We start from the raw sequence: 18,408 nt of genomic DNA, 5'->3' as shown, positions 1-18,408 counted from the left end.
AGGGACTTACCACATTTTGAAGACAACTATAAGAAGGGACTTACCACATTTTGAAGACAACTATAAGAAGGGACTTACCACATTTTGAAGACAACTATAAGAAGGGACTTACCATATTTAGAAAACAACTATAAGGGACCTATCAAATTTTGAAGACAACTACAAGAAGAGACTTAATAAATTTTGAAGACAAGTATAAGAAGAGACTTACCTTTTGAAGACAAGTATAAGAAGAGACTTATCTTTTAAAGACAAGTATAAGAAGAGACTTATCTTTTAAAGACAAGTATAAGAAGAGACTTACCAAATCTGAAAGCTTCCTTACAAAAGCAAGGCGGGGTAAAATACAAGAAAGTAACATATAAGAACTTGAGCTCAGCATAAAGGTTATAAACAGTTTTTCATGAGCAGCTGAAAAATAAAAATAACGAGAAAAATATTCTTACATGTTGATTATTTAATTGGCTTCATTTGTAATTTTAGTTTAGTGGAACTAATTAATAACACCAATTTGAAATCAAAGGTAATACAGTAAATAACATGATATTTAGGTTTAATAACAAATTACAAAAATGAAAATTCAGAAGCTTGAAAGAGTTTTAAATTTGAAAGTTTCAATTTTTTTCTTCTTTTAAACATTGATAAAATTTTCTATCACTAAATCATGCATATTAGTATAGAAAACTGTAAAACTGACTGTTAGAGGATACATTACAAAATACATTACTAACACGACTGAAGTTACCACATAACACGAGGTGTTATTTCTGTTGCTTAAGTTCTTTTCTCTGTTGATACTTTAATGTATAGAAGTGACTACTTTGAATAAAATAACCTCAGGAAGTTATGGTTATAACAACAGGTATTAACATTCTTCTGTCTCCAACAAAACATCAAGTTCACCGTCTTTCACCATATACTACTCAAGGTGACTGTTGGTGCGAGATCTAGATATGGTTATCTTACAAGTTGTTTAAAAGCGGAGGTGCACATTACCTGCTGTGACATTTAAACATGTATCACATTACCTGCTGTGATATTTAAATGTGTAGCACATTATCTGCTGTGATATTTAAATGTGTAGCACATTACCTGCTGTGATATTTAAATATGTAGCACATTACCTGCTGTGATATTTAAATGTGTAGCACACATAAGAATTTTGTGGCAAGAACAGCATTCGTGTGAATTAAGGACAATAAACAACTAAAATTTATTTTAAATAAATGTTTTAAACTTTAATATGAAACATTATCTGCCTTCTCACTGATAGTTAGAATTAATCATCAGCTACACCTTAAAAAGTTTGACTATAGTCCTTCAAATTAAGAGAACAGTGTTATGATAAAGTAACACCTACATTATCTTTCAGATCAAGCTAATACTTGACAACATCTGTAGAGGTTTGACTATAGTCCTTCAAATTACGATAGCAGTGTTATGATAAAGTAACACCAACATTATTTTTCAGATCAAGCTAATACTTGACAACTTCTGTAGAGGTTTGACTATAGTCCTTCAAATTAAGAGAACAGTGTTATGATAAAGTAACACCAACATTATTTTTCAGATCAAGCTAATACTTGACAACTTCTGTAGAGGTTTGACTATAGTCCTTCAAATTAAGAGAACAGTGTTATGATAAAGCAACACCTACATTATCTTTCAGATCAAGCTAATACTTGACAACATCTGTAGAGGTTTGACTATAGTCCTTCAAATTAAGAGAACAGTGTTATGATAAAGTAACACCTACATTATTTTTCAGATCAAGCTAATACTTGACAACTTCTGTAGAGGTTTGACTATAGTCCTTCAAATTAAGAGAACAGTGTTATGATAAAGCAACACCTACATTATCTTTCAGATCAAGCTAATACTTGACAACATCTGTAGAGGTTTGACTATAGTCCTTCAAATTAAGAGAACAGTGTTATGATAAAGTAACACCTACATTATTTTTCAGATCAAGCTAATACTTGACAACTTCTGTAGAGGTTTGACTATAGTCCTTCAAATTAAGAGAACAGTGTTATGATAAAGCAACACCTACATTATCTTTCAGATAAAGATAATATTTGACATCTGTAGAGGTTTGACTATAGTCCTTCAAATTGAGTGAAGATGAAGCCTGGTGTTATAGTTGTGTCGTTACATTTTTTTTAGTGGAATAGAAACTAACATTTGTCATCCTTATTCCAACAGATATTTTTAAAAGTGTAACACAGGAAGGTTTGAAGAAATGGTTTTATTATCACAACACATTTCACAGAAACCTTCAGCAGAAGTCCAGAATACATGACATTTTCAATAAGGATAAGTGTTGCTATTTAGAGTCATATTATCTAGTTTCATAGATATTACAGAAATTAATTCAGTATACTGGGCAAACAGCATAAATATATAACTATTTCATATGTGTAGGCACAAAGAAGTTTGTCTATAGGATCCACTATACAAAGACATCAAAATTAATATATATATGAAATGTGTGAGAAAGGGGAAGTTGGAATTTAATTGCAATATAGTGAAAATGCTTCATGAAGAGAGCATATGAATAACTACAAGAATGGCACACACATGAGCACATAAATAACACCTTCAACTATAAGAATAAATATAAACTAAGAAAAAAAAATGAATTTAAAAGGCACAGATTTGTTCCGCTTTAAAATTATTGTGAAAATAACATGTAGAGAAAAAAATGTGGTATTTACAATGAATTTCACTTTTATATTTGAAACAAAGTCATTTTCTTTAGCATATATTATTATTGTAGCAGATAAAAACTGTGATGACTTACGATAGTTATCTGAAGAGGAGATGTAGGTAAGTCCAATTAAGCTAACATTCTCTACAGCATGAAGACAACATGTGAGAATTCCAAGTCGTTGCCACAACTTTCTCTTCAGGAGACACTCTCTGTAAAATGTGAAGTACATAAAAATGACCACAAATCGAGGTGCTGCATGGAGGCCAATCCCAACTCTCCAAATGTACAACTGTGGTGTGAACCCACCTATTGCTGCACTGATTGAAGGCAGGTAGTTACGTACCTAAAATAAATGTATGATAAATTTTAAGAAAAATTAATGTTCATGGTAAACAGTTTGACAATGTCAATATGTTTGTGAATATTTGATGTATGAAAAGACAAAAGTTAGACTTTGTTACGAAACGTGTTATGTGATTTTATAGATGGAAATAAAACTTTACAAACCATAAAGATTTATTTCAGATACTGATGTTTATCAAATTTAGACTAAACTGATGCTGTAAATAACAACAGTTAAGACAGTCATGGATTATGAAATATCATAACTATAAAGGTAAATAAAATTAATTTTTCATGACTGGCATTCAATAAACACACTTGAATGACTTTTGTTTTTATATAATATTGAACATGACTGGTGTTCAATAAACACATTTGAATGACTTTTGTTTTTATAGATCATTGAAATATTGTTTCATTTCAAACAAAAAAACATTTTAAACATTTATAATTTTCATGTTTACAACTGTGTGTAACATTCCTGGAAGTTATTTATAATTTTCATGTTTACAACTGTGTGTAATATTTCTGGAAGTTATTTATAATTTTCATGTTTACAACTGTGTGTAACATTTCTGGAAGTTATTTATAATTTTCATGTTTACAACTGTGTGTAACATTCCTGGAAGTTATTTATAATTTTCATGTTCACAACTGTGTGTAACATTCCTGGAAGTTACTTATAATTTCCATGTTTACAACTGTGTGTAACATTCCTGGAAGTTACTTATAATTTCCATGTTTACAACTGTGTGTAACATTCCTGGAAGTTACTTATAATTTCCATGTTTACAACTGTGTGTAACATTCCTGGAAGTTATTTATAATTTTCATGTTTACAACTGTGTGTAACATTCCTGGAAGTTATTTATAATTTTCATGTTTACAACTGTGTGTAACATTCCTGGAAGTTATTTATAATTTTCATGTTTACAACTGTGTGTAACATTCCTGGAAGTTATTTATAATTTTCATGTTTACAACTGTGTGTAACATTCCTGGAAATTATTTATAATTTTTATGTTTACAACTGTGTGTAACATTCCTGGAAATTATTTATAATTTTCATGTTTACAACTGTGTATAACATTCCTGGTTTTTCTTAAATTTTAATACAGTAAATGGTCTTGACTTTGTTAACTTTTCATGAAATATATGTAATTATATATGTAATATATGTAATTAATCTGCTGTATAGCTTTTATAAAAAAATGTTTACTTTCAGTTTTAGGTCTGTAGTTATGTTTATTGAAAATATTTTTATGCTGAACTTTTAATGTCTTAAACTTACTGAGAACGTTAAATAGTTACACTATCAAGATTTATTTTAAAAGAAGTTATTTCAGAGGATTCTAAAAGTGTAAATGATTTCAGAGCAATATATGAAATTTAGAGGTGTTGAGAGACACGGTTAATATAATGGAGTATTTCTTATACAGATAATGTTGAGAGACATGGTTAATATAATGGAGTATTTCTTATACAGATAATGTTGAGAGACATGGTTAATAACATGGAGTATTTCTTATACAAATAATGTTGAGAGACATGGTTAATAACATGGAGTATTTCTTATACAAATAATGTTGAGAGACATGGTTAATAACATGGAGTATTTCTTACACAAATAATGTTGAGAGACATGGTTAATAACATGGAGTATTTCTTACACAAATAATGTTGAGAGACATGGTCAATAACATGGAGTATTTCTTATACAAATAATGTTGAGAGACATGGTTAATAACATGGAGTATTTCTTATACAAATAATGTTGAGAGACATGGTTAATAACATGGAGTACTTCTTATACATAAAAACTGTAATTTCTTGTAGTTTAAATAAAGTTACCTGCTGATGGTAAAAATTAATGGGAAAAGCAAAGATTGTGAAACACTGTGATAAAAAGTAATGGGAAAAGTAAAGATTGTGAAACACTATGATAAAAAGTAATGGGAAAAGTAAAGATTGTGAAACACTATGATAAAAAGTAATGGGAAAAGTAAAGATTGTGAAACACTGTGATAAAAAGTAATGGGAAAAGTAAAGATTGTGAAACACTATGATAAAAAGTAATGGGAAAAGTAAAGATTGTGAAACACTATGATAAAAAGTAATGGGAAAAGTAAAGATTGTGAAACACTATGATAAAAAGTAATGGGAAAAGTAAAGATTGTGAAACACTATGATAAAAGTAATGGGAAAAAGTAAAGATTGTGAAACACTATGATAAAAAGTAATGGGAAAAGTAAAGATTGTGAAACACTATGATAAAAAGTAATGGGAAAAGTAAAGATTGTGAAACACTGTGATAAAAAGTAATGGGAAAAGTAAAGATTGTGAAACACTGTGATAAAAAGTAATGGGAAAAGTAAAGATTGTGAAACACTGTGATAAAAAGTAATGGGAAAAGTAAAGATTGTGAAACACTATGATAAAAAGTAATGGGAAAAGTAAAGATTGTGAAACACTGTGATAAAAGGTAATGGGAAAAGTAAAGATTGTGAAACTCTATGATAAAAAGTAATGGGAAAAGTAAAGATTGTGAAACATTATGGTAAAAAGTAATGGGAAAAGTAAAGATTGTGAAACATTATGGTAAAAAGTAACGGGAAAAGTAAAGATTGTGAAACACTATGATAAAAAGTAATGGGAAAAGTAAAGATTGTGAAACACTATGATAAAAAGTAATGGGAAAAGTAAAGATTGTGAAACACTATGATAAAAAGTAATGGGAAAAGTAAAGATTGTGAAACACTGTGATAAAAAGTAATGGGAAAAGTAAAGATTGTGAAATACTGTGATAAAAAGTAATGGGAAAAGTAAAGATTGTGAAACACTGTTCAAGTTAAAGAAAGGTAAGATACCAACTTTTTCATGCTGTATTAAGTTTCATAAAATCTTTGATGAAGATTAATTTGTGTCCTATTATTCAAAAGTAAATTTTAGGATACCAGAGCAATAATTAAAAGACATAGTGTCCCGACAGACATCTAGTTTCAAGTGGTTTAAAGGTGACTGTACCTCCGAGAACACTAGATTATTCATCCCCATAGATATGAAACTTACGTGGCAGTGTGTGGCTGTTGACGACTTGAAATCATACAAAAGAGACCAAATAACACAGAACATGAATGAATACAATGGCAAACTGACAGTAACTATTGCAAATCTTCTAAAAGCTATTTTGATGGAGGTCATCTTGTGGAGATAATCAAAATTATAGATGTCCAGAGAGTTTCCAAGTTTCTTCTATATCACTGGTAAACTGGAGAGAAAAAAACAAACACACATATACCAAGTTCCCTAGTTATGTATCAAATACAGATATTACTTGAAAATTATCTTATTTGAAACTTAAATGTTGTAAGCTAATTCATTTGAAACATCACGTTTTGTTCTACAATTTTTTAAAAACAAAACAATACTGTATCTCAAAATGACTGGTACAGGTATTAACACTTTTACTGATAAAGGAATATTTCGACCTTCCTAGGTCATCTTCAGGTTGTCCGTTGTTCTCCACTTTAGTTTTCATAAAAGGTTTAACATCAATACTGCCATTATGAAATACATTTTTATTTCAAGTGGGTTTCAAGAAACACTAGAATCATACCTGAAAAATCAGTATTGTATCTTTAAATAAGGTGTATTTAACACTTCTTTCATCAGCTTGTCCTAGTCTTCAGATAACTGTATTGTATCTTTAAATAAGGTGTATTTAACACTTCTTTCATCAGCTTGTCCTAGTCTTCAGACAACTGCATTAAGAGAACCACACTCAGTACCTCTTTCATTCATGAGGAAACTATAAAGACATCCACTGTTACACACACTGAATATGAGTTTTGTATTATACTACTTGAAGCTATATCCTAAAATAACATACGTGCAACAAAGGAAATTTGGTCCAGAAGTGAAACTAAACAAGTCTAACTGACCCTGAAAGTTTCAGAAACCTATTTCTTCTCTTACTAACCTACTTAACTTGATTTTTCTAGTCTTCTGGTTTTAGAAGAGAGATGTTAGAAATATGATTGATACTGATTATTTTATGAAGAAAACTGACATTAACATAAGCAATATTAACCTCTCATTAGTGACAGCTAACATTTCCCTAAACTTAAAATGTATTTCTGATAGATGCTCACCTCATCTCACAAAATAGTTTTTATTGATTACTGCTGTCCTCTAACTGTATAAATTTTCAATGCTCACCACTAGCCTTTCATCTTCTCATTCATGTAAATGATTATGTTGCAGTTCTCTACTAACAGGAGCATGACACAACCTCTTACCATATCCGATGTCCTCATTCATCGCTTCAAGAGTAGTTAGAAAACCTGCATCACATATCACTAGAAGTGGGGAGGCTGAATGGAGACTGAAACACATCTGATACAGGTATATTTTTCACTCTTTTTATGACAATGCTGAAAACATAAAGAGTGGAAAATATGAACGAATCCCATAATATGTAGTACCAATAAACAGGACATGTAGGAGTCTAGAATCCAGGATGCAACAGACTGTAGTGATAATTGGACTTTATCCAAGACTTTGTGGTAGATGCAATTATACATCAGTTCTGCTGTAGGCAAGAAATCGTTTACGTCTTCATCTTGAACTGGTAGGGAAGATGAGCTTCCGTACCAAAACCTGTCTCCACTTGTGAGCATTTCCACCACAAACTGACATCTAGCAATGAGCTTCAGTACCAAAACCTGTCTCCACTTGTGAGCATTTCCACCACAAACTGACATCTAGCAATGAGCTTCACTACCAAAACCTGTCTCCACTTGTGAGCATTTCCACCACAAACTGACATCTAGCAATGAGCTTCAGTACCAAAACCTGTCTCCACTTGTGAGCATTTCCACCACAAACTGACATCTAGCAATGAGCTTCACTACCAAAACCTGTCTCCACTTGTGAGCATTTCCACCACAAACTGACATCTAGCAATGAGCTTCACTACCAAAACCTGTCTCCACTTGTGAGCATTTCCACCACAAACTGACATCTAGCAATGAGCTTCACTACCAAAACCTGTCTCCACTTGTGAGCATTTCCACCACAAACTGACATCTAGCAATGAGCTTCACTACCAAAACCTGTCTCCACTTGTGAGCATTTCCACCACAAACTGACATCTAGCAATGAGCTTCACTACCAAAACCTGTCTCCACTTGTGAGCATTTCCACCACAAACTGACATCTAGCAATGAGCTTCACTACCAAAACCTGTCTCCACTTGTGAGCATTTCCACCACAAACTGACATCTAGCAATGAGCTTCACTACCAAAACCTGTCTCCACTTGTGAGCATTTCCACCACAAACTGACATCTAGCAATGAGCTTCACTACCAAAACCTGTCTCCACTTGTGAGCATTTCCACTACAAACTGACATCTAGCAATGAGCTTCAGTACCAAAACCTGTCTCCACTTGTGAGCATTTCCACCACAAACTGACATCTAGCAATGAGCTTCACTACCAAAACCTGTCTCCACTTGTGAGCATTTCCACCACAAACTGACATCTAGCAATGAGCTTCACTACCAAAACCTGTCTCCACTTGTGAGCATTTCCACCACAAACTGACATCTAGCAATGAGCTTCACTACCAAAACCTGTCTCCACTTGTGAGCATTTCCACCACAAACTGACATCTAGCAATGAGCTTCACTACCAAAACCTGTCTCCACTTGTGAGCATTTCCACCACAAACTGACATCTAGCAATGAGCTTCAGTACCAAAACCTGTCTCCACTTGTGAGCATTTCCACCACAAACTGACATCTAGCAATGAGCTTCAAAAACCTGTCTCCACTTGTGAGCATTTCCACCACAAACTGACATCTAGCAATGAGCTTCAGTACCAAAACCTGTCTCCACTTGTGAGCATTTCCACCACAAACTGACATCTAGCAATGAGCTTCAGTACCAAAACCTGTCTCCACTTGTGAGCATTTCCACCACAAACTGACATCTAGCAATGAGCTTCAGTACCAAAACCTGTCTCCACTTGTGAGCATTTCCACCACAAACTGACATCTAGCAATGAGCTTCACTACCAAAACCTGTCTCCACTTGTGAGCATTTCCACCACAAACTGACATCTAGCAATGAGCTTCACTACCAAAACCTGTCTCCACTTGTGAGCATTTCCACCACAAACTGACATCTAGCAATGAGCTTCAGTACCAAAACCTGTCTCCACTTGTGAGCATTTCCACCACAAACTGACATCTAGCAATGAGCTTCAGTACCAAAACCTGTCTCCACTTGTGAGCATTTCCACCACAAACTGACATCTAGCAATGAGCTTCAGTACCAAAACCTGTCTCCACTTGTGAGCATTTCCACCACAAACTGACATCTAGCAATGAGCTTCAGTACCAAAACCTGTCTCCACTTGTGAGCATTTCCACCACAAACTGACATCTAGCAATGAGCTTCAGTACCAAAACCTGTCTCCACTTGTGAGCATTTCCACCACAAACTGACATCTAGCAATGAGCTTCAGTACCAAAACCTGTCTCCACTTGTGAGCATTTCCACCACAAACTGACATCTAGCAATGAGCTTCAGTACCAAAACCTGTCTCCACTTGTGAGCATTTCCACCACAAACTGACATCTAGCAATGAGCTTCAGTACCAAAACCTGTCTCCACTTGTGAGCATTTCCACCACAAACTGACATCTAGCAATGAGCTTCACTACCAAAACCTGTCTCCACTTGTGAGCATTTCCACCACAAACTGACATCTAGCAATGAGCTTCAGTACCAAAACCTGTCTCCACTTGTGAGCATTTCCACCACAAACTGACATCTAGCAATGAGCTTCACTACCAAAACCTGTCTCCACTTGTGAGCATTTCCACCACAAACTGACATCTAGCAATGAGCTTCAGTACCAAAACCTGTCTCCACTTGTGAGCATTTCCACCACAAACTGACATCTAGCAATGAGCTTCAGTACCAAAACCTGTCTCCACTTGTGAGCATTTCCACCACAAACTGACATCTAGCAATGAGCTTCACTACCAAAACCTGTCTCCACTTGTGAGCATTTCCACCACAAACTGACATCTAGCAATGAGCTTCACTACCAAAACCTGTCTCCACTTGTGAGCATTTCCACCACAAACTGACATCTAGCAATGAGCTTCACTACCAAAACCTGTCTCCACTTGTGAGCATTTCCACCACAAACTGACATCTAGCAATGAGCTTCACTACCAAAACCTGTCTCCACTTGTGAATTTCCACCTGACATCTCCACTACCAAAACCTGTGAGCATTTCCACCACAAACTGACATCTAGCAATGAGCTTCACTACCAAAACCTGTCTCCACTTGTGAGCATTTCCACCACAAACTGACATCTAGCAATGAGCTTCACTACCAAAACCTGTCTCCACTTGTGAGACATTTCCACCACAAATTTCTGACATCTAGCAATGAGCTTCACTACCAAAACCTGTCTCCACTTGTGAGCATTTCCACCACAAACTGACATCTAGCAATGAGCTTCACTACCAAAACCTGTCTCCACTTGTGAGCATTTCCACCACAAACTGACATCTAGCAATGAGCTTCACTACCAAAACCTGTCTCCACTTGTGAGCATTTCCACCACAAACTGACATCTAGCAATGAGCTTCACTACCAAAACCTGTCTCCACTTGTGAGCATTTCCACCACAAACTGACATCTAGCAATGAGCTTCACTACCAAAACCTGTCTCCACTTGTGAGCATTTCCACCACAAACTGACATCTAGCAATGAGCTTCACTGCCAAAACCTGTCTCCACTTGTGAGCATTTCCACCACAAACTGACATCTAGCAATGAGCTTCACTACCAAAACCTGTCTCCACTTGTGAGCATTTCCACCACAAACTGACATCTAGCAATGAGCTTCACTACCAAAACCTGTCTCCACTTGTGAGCATTTCCACCACAAACTGACATCTAGCAATGAGCTTCACTACCAAAACCTGTCTCCACTTGTGAGCATTTCCACCACAAACTGACATCTAGCAATGAGCTTCACTACCAAAACCTGTCTCCACTTGTGAGCATTTCCACCACAAACTGACATCTAGCAATGAGCTTCACTACCAAAACCTGTCTCCACTTGTGAGCATTTCCACCACAAACTGACATCTAGCAATGAGCTTCACTACCAAAACCTGTCTCCACTTGTGAGCATTTCCACCACAAACTGACATCTAGCAATGAGCTTCACTACCAAAACCTGTCTCCACTTGTGAGCATTTCCACCACAAACTGACATCTAGCAATGAGCTTCACTACCAAAACCTGTCTCCACTTGTGAGCATTTCCACCACAAACTGACATCTAGCAATGAGCTTCACTACCAAAACCTGTCTCCACTTGTGAGCATTTCCACCACAAACTGACATCTAGCAATGAGCTTCACTACCAAAACCTGTCTCCACTTGTGAGCATTTCCACCACAAACTGACATCTAGCAATGAGCTTCACTACCAAAACCTGTCTCCACTTGTGAGCATTTCCACCACAAACTGACATCTAGCAATGAGCTTCACTACCAAAACCTGTCTCCACTTGTGAGCATTTCCACCACAAACTGACATCTAGCAATGAGCTTCACTACCAAAACCTGTCTCCACTTGTGAGCATTTCCACCACAAACTGACATCTAGCAATGAGCTTCACTACCAAAACCTGTCTCCACTTGTGAGCATTTCCACCACAAACTGACATCTAGCAATGAGCTTCAGTACTTCCACTTGTGAGCATTTCCACCACAAACTGACCAAAACCTGTCTCCACTTGTGAGCATTTCCACCACAAACTGACATCTAGCAATGAGCTTCACTACCAAAACCTGTCTCCACTTGTGAGCATTTCCACCACAAACTGACATCTAGCAATGAGCTTCACTACCAAAACCTGTCTCCACTTGTGAGCATTTCCACCACAAACTGACATCTAGCAATGAGCTTCACTACCAAAACCTGTCTCCACTTGTGAGCATTTCCACCACAAACTGACATCTAGCAATGAGCTTCAGTACCAAAACCTGTCTCCACTTGTGAGCATTTCCACCACAAACTGACATCTAGCAATGAGCTTCACTACCAAAACCTGTCTCCACTTGTGAGCATTTCCACCACAAACTGACATCTAGCAATGAGCTTCACTACCAAAACCTGTCTCCACTTGTGAGCATTTCCACCACAAACTGACATCTAGCAATGAGCTTCACTACCAAAACCTGTCTCCACTTGTGAGCATTTCCACCACAAACTGACATCTAGCAATGAGCTTCACTACCAAAACCTGTCTCCACTTGTGAGCATTTCCACCACAAACTGACATCTAGCAATGAGCTTCACTACCAAAACCTGTCTCCACTTGTGAGCATTTCCACCACAAACTGACATCTAGCAATGAGCTTCACTACCAAAACCTGTCTCCACTTGTGAGCATTTCCACCACAAACTGACATCTAGCAATGAGCTTCACTACCAAAACCTGTCTCCACTTGTGAGCATTTCCACCACAAACTGACATCTAGCAATGAGCTTCACTACCAAAACCTGTCTCCACTTGTGAGCATTTCCACCACAAACTGACATCTAGCAATGAGCTTCAGTACCAAAACCTGTCTCCACTTGTGAGCATTTCCACCACAAACTGACATCTAGCAATGAGCTTCACTACCAAAACCTGTCTCCACTTGTGAGCATTTCCACCACAAACTGACATCTAGCAATGAGCTTCACTACCAAAACCTGTCTCCACTTGTGAGCATTTCCACCACAAACTGACATCTAGCAATGAGCTTCACTACCAAAACCTGTCTCCACTTGTGAGCATTTCCACCACAAACTGACATCTAGCAATGAGCTTCACTACCAAAACCTGTCTCCACTTGTGAGCATTTCCACCACAAACTGACATCTAGCAATGAGCTTCAGTACCAAAACCTGTCTCCACTTGTGAGCATTTCCACCACAAACTGACATCTAGCAATGAGCTTCAGTACCAAAACCTGTCTCCACTTGTGAGCATTTCCACCACAAACTGACATCTAGCAATGAGCTTCAGTACCAAAACCTGTCTCCACTTGTGAGCATTTCCACCACAAACTGACATCTAGCAATGAGCTTCAGTACCAAAACCTGTCTCCACTTGTGAGCATTTCCACCACAAACTGACATCTAGCAATGAGCTTCACTACCAAAACCTGTCTCCACTTGTGAGCATTTCCACCACAAACTGACATCTAGCAATGAGCTTCACTACCAAAACCTGTCTCCACTTGTGAGCATTTCCACCACAAACTGACATCTAGCAATGAGCTTCACTACCAAAACCTGTCTCCACTTGTGAGCATTTCCACCACAAACTGACATCTAGCAATGAGCTTCAGTACCAAAACCTGTCTCCACTTGTGAGCATTTCCACCACAAACTGACATCTAGCAATGAGCTTCAGTACCAAAACCTGTCTCCACTTGTGAGCATTTCCACCACAAACTGACATCTAGCAATGAGCTTCACTACCAAAACCTGTCTCCACTTGTGAGCATTTCCACCACAAACTGACATCTAGCAATGAGCTTCAGTACCAAAACCTGTCTCCACTTGTGAGCATTTCCACCACAAACTGACATCTAGCAATGAGCTTCAGTACCAAAACCTGTCTCCACTTGTGAGCATTTCCACCACAAACTGACATCTAGCAATGAGCTTCACTACCAAAACCTGTCTCCACTTGTGAGCATTTCCACCACAAACTGACATCTAGCAATGAGCTTCAGTACCAAAACCTGTCTCCACTTGTGAGCATTTCCACCACAAACTGACATCTAGCAATGAGCTTCAGTACCAAAACCTGTCTCCACTTGTGAGCATTTCCACCACAAACTGACATCTAGCAATGAGCTTCAGTACCAAAACCTGTCTCCACTTGTGAGCATTTCCACCACAAACTGACATCTAGCAATGAGCTTCAGTACCAAAACCTGTCTCCACTTGTGAGCATTTCCACCACAAACTGACATCTAGCAATGAGCTTCAGTACCAAAACCTGTCTCCACTTGTGAGCATTTCCACCACAAACTGACATCTAGCAATGAGCTTCAGTACCAAAACCTGTCTCCACTTGTGAGCATTTCCACCACAAACTGACATCTAGCAATGAGCTTCACTACCAAAACCTGTCTCCACTTGTGAGCATTTCCACCACAAACTGACATCTAGCAATGAGCTTCAGTACCAAAACCTGTCTCCACTTGTGAGCATTTCCACCACAAACTGACATCTAGCAATGAGCTTCAGTACCAAAACCTGTCTCCACTTGTGAGCATTTCCACCACAAACTGACATCTAGCAATGAGCTTCACTACCAAAACCTGTCTCCACTTGTGAGCATTTCCACCACAAACTGACATCTAGCAATGAGCTTCAGTACCAAAACCTGTCTCCACTTGTGAGCATTTCCACCACAAACTGACATCTAGCAATGAGCTTCACTACCAAAACCTGTCTCCACTTGTGAGCATTTCCACCACAAACTGACATCTAGCAATGAGCTTCAGTACCAAAACCTGTCTCCACTTGTGAGCATTTCCACCACAAACTGACATCTAGCAATGAGCTTCACTACAAAACCTGTCTCCACTTGTGAGCATTTCCACCACAAACTGACATCTAGCAATGAGCTTCAGTACCAAAACCTGTCTCCACTTGTGAGCATTTCCACCACAAACTGACATCTAGCAATGAGCTTCAGTACCAAAACCTGTCTCCACTTGTGAGCATTTCCACCACAAACTGACATCTAGCAATTGACAGGAAAGACCTGGTGGGATGACATCTTCAGTCCACAAACTGGTGGGTGTTTTTTTTATCCAGTCCATGGTAGGAGGAAGGATACTGGCCATAACACTTGAGGATTTATGTAGGTGGATCATTTCCAACCAACACCTAAACCTCTAGGTGAACTAATTACCGAGTATGATAGACAGGAGGTATATCTCAGCCTCAGGGGCAAACAGCAATATGTACAAATTGTATATACATATATGAAGTTGTTGTTTTCTTTGTGTGTGTGAAGTTATTACAAAAATATCTTTCATCACACAAGGGGTAAAGAGAAATGAATTTCTGAACACTCCCAATTGCATTTAATTTGAAATTTTCAATTTCAAATGAAATGTAAAAATCAAATTACTATTATGATTTTCTAGACATGACAGAGTACTTTAACCAAAAGCTGGTGGTATCTGAAATTGTACATCAGGTTAATGTTAGGAATATTACTGTCAACATATTATTCTAATAATGACTGGGCCATCTCCAACCAACACAAGACCCACTGGAAATGCACATCCAGAGGATGATAGGAAGGAGGAATGCTACCATGGTAAAAAGCAATCTGCCAGATAGATAGATAGATATTTGGTCTTGTGCTACAACCAAAACCTGGTAGCTTCTGGAATTGTACATCAGCTTCATAGCCATAAATGCTGCATGTCATTGACACCAACAAATTTTCACCAACCTACTTCCAACTGAATGGTATGATGCATCACTCAGGAAGACAGGCATTCATGGTCCACCACCCTTACAGCTAGGAATGGGTAAGTGGCAAAGACTTCCCTACTCCACTCAAAGAAAGGAAAAAAAATGTGTTGGAAAGTCTGGAAGACTGACTCATCAGAAACAGTGCAACAGGTGATTGTGAAAACCAATACTATGTAGCAATGACACGTCATGCGGGCCCGACGTTGTCAGGTCCGACAACTATCTAACATGTTCACTGATCATACAGTGCAGCAGAGATGGACAGCAATTCCTGTCTGCTTTTCTCTTGTGTGTCCATGAGTGTATGTTCTATGACAAACATACTCATAAAACACAAAATCACTGGAAGGCACTATTAGTGGTCCTATGGAAAAAACCCATTTCTATGGTGTGCATAACTGAATACTGTGATGTAATTGTTTTGTAACAACTAATAATTGAGTGGAGACGCACAACCAACACCCAGCAGCATCTGGAACTATACATCAGACCTAGGAAGAAGTGCGATAAGGTGACTGACATTGAGCATGGTCCCAGGTACAGTGTGGATCAAAAAAAAAGTATACTTGTTTAAACACCACTCACCACAGAGTGGGATCTACAATACACTAGCAAAAAGATCCCTAGGAAGATTAAATAGAATGTGATTAAATTAAAATATTGCCTAAAGGTACTTTGTGGGTTTTACAGTATAACTGGATTTCATTGTATGGGCCTCTATCCATATATTATATTACTAGATGTCAGACCAATGTTGACAGTAATTCATTTGATATGCTAATTATGCTTCCATAAAATTTCCAATAATCACTATCTCAATAACAAATTAAAGAGAATTAAAAAAATGTCAGTTGAATAGTGTCTGAAATCAATGGTTCCAATATTCATTCTCTGGTCCCAGTTACTTCATGACCATTGGGTGGTGATAACTAATACTAGAAAATTTAAATGAAGTTCATGTTGAAATTTGAAACTCTACTTTTATTATTCTGTTGAGTAAAATGGATGTCTTGATTAAGATTTAATTGTTTAAGATCATACTACCTGTATACCTAAAATGGTTGTCAAAATATTTTTAACAACAGCAAGTAAAAAGTCCAGAAAGTAAAGAGGATTATTTTAAAAAAAAGTTTGGGAATTTTGTGACCCTGTCTCCTTATTCATGTGCAGTTGATCCCTAAAAAAACACAACACAGAAATATAGAAATATAGTATTAATCCTAATACAATTATAATATTATAAGTTTCTAACATCAAAAAGTAGGTTGGAATATGGAGATTTAACTTTAACTCTCAAAATGCTAGTAATAATAATGTTACCAATTACAAGCATTCTAAATATAACTACAGCAGATTTGTGCACAAAATGATGGCATTAGAATTCTGTTATTGATTTGTCTTTCATAACTTTTAGGATTTAACTTCAAGGATTACTGGTAAGCTAAAATCATTTTAACTAGCAGTAATTTGTAGTGCTAATATTATTTGTGCAAACATTAATATAAGTAATATTGTATTTAATCTGAAATTGTGTAATCTAGTATCTAAGTTATCGGGCTTGAACTCTACAGTGTTAGCTATTTTTAAAAATAAATAAAAAGTTCATTTCGGAACACTATTATTAAAGAACCTTTTGGTTATCTATTGACAGTACTGTTGATTTCCAAACTTCCTCAACTGTAAACCCAGGAAATGAGGGAATTACCCAGAATTGCATTCACTGTATATTGTTGTATTAATCTAAATATTATTGAAGCCAGAAGTAATACAATTTTATATTTCAAATTCATTTACGATTCGGCAGCTCCCCGGGTCAAACTCAAAGCACAATCCACCATATTTTAAACAGTGAAATAACAAAAGATACTTCAAACTATTTTAACTTATTTGCAATAACTCAATCAATTTACTGTTATTCTATAAAACGTTTGGAGAAATTGAAGATAATCTAATTTATTAACTCACTTACCATTCCCTTTTCATTATAATTATAAAACGTTAAATAGCGAAAAAAACCAAGCCTAACTGTCGCTAAGTTTACACTTTTCAGACTGCAAGTGCAACAAAACCGAAAAAAAAAAAAATTAATAATATCAAGTATAAATCAGAAATACAATTTGTTGAAGTTTGACATCAATTTTTCTACATTGACAACCTTAGTTCTATTGGAATGAAACAAATTTATAAGAAAAAAAACAACTTATTACGTTATTTCCACGTATTCATTTCTTAATAGATATTTCAATTTGTCGCAATGACGACCACAATAATGTTAACTATTCTAGAAATTGGAAGTTTATAAAAGCATAGGAAAAGAATTTTGTGATTATCACCTGAGTTCAAAGGTATAATCAGCATAAAAAATGAAAATCATTAAAACATTCGTTTTAGCCTAAATGAATTTAGATACTCTTGTGATAATTTATCAAAACTCAGTGTTCAAGTTCTTGTACATATATTTTACCTTTAAGTAAACCACACAGCATAATTTTATTGTTTATTTGCTCGTTCGTTGCATTTCATGCAAAGCTACTCGAGAGCTCTCTATCATGATACATTAGCTGCACGTAATTTAGAAGTGATAGACTGGAGAGAAAGCTAACTATAAAGTTACACTTTACCAACGAAGAATGGAATTAACCGTGGTTTAAAGGCTTCATGACTGAAATGAGTAACATAAGGAGGATACCAGAGCAGCGATGTTTGTGTGAGTAGAAATGACCTTTTAGCAAGTGTAAATTACTATGTATTGTAATT

At 36.3% G+C, this 18,408-nt stretch overlaps 1 protein-coding gene across 9 annotated transcripts in view; it reads right to left on the bottom strand.

Annotated features, from left to right (window-relative positions):
• Positions 1 to 17,928, bottom strand: part of LOC143230258 (acyltransferase PGAP2-like) — a 66,386-nt gene extending 48,458 nt beyond the window's left edge. For 4 of the 9 annotated variants that reach the window (XM_076463481.1, XM_076463485.1, XM_076463484.1 and 1 more), the window contains exons 1-5: positions 17,621 to 17,760; positions 6,672 to 6,816; positions 6,125 to 6,323; positions 2,804 to 3,056; positions 305 to 411 (exon numbers count right to left, since the gene is read on the bottom strand). In XM_076463481.1, the coding sequence (XP_076319596.1) occupies positions 305 to 411; positions 2,804 to 3,056; positions 6,125 to 6,256 (492 nt within the window). In that variant the 5' untranslated portion in view covers positions 6,257 to 6,323; positions 6,672 to 6,816; positions 17,621 to 17,760. Of the gene's footprint in view, positions 1 to 304; positions 412 to 2,803; positions 3,057 to 6,124; positions 6,324 to 6,543; positions 6,619 to 6,671; positions 6,817 to 17,620; positions 17,763 to 17,858 lie in introns of those variants that run through there. The other 5 variants (XM_076463477.1, XM_076463480.1, XM_076463478.1 and 2 more) reach the window with 5 other exon arrangements.
• Between the last annotated feature and the right edge of the window lie 480 nt (positions 17,929 to 18,408).

Source organism: Tachypleus tridentatus, chromosome 10 (assembly GCF_004210375.1).
Source record: "Tachypleus tridentatus isolate NWPU-2018 chromosome 10, ASM421037v1, whole genome shotgun sequence".
NCBI classification, from domain to species: Eukaryota; Metazoa; Arthropoda; class Merostomata; order Xiphosura; family Limulidae; genus Tachypleus; species Tachypleus tridentatus.
Note: the sequence above shows the minus strand (reverse complement) of the source record. Positions and strands in the feature narration are given on the sequence as shown.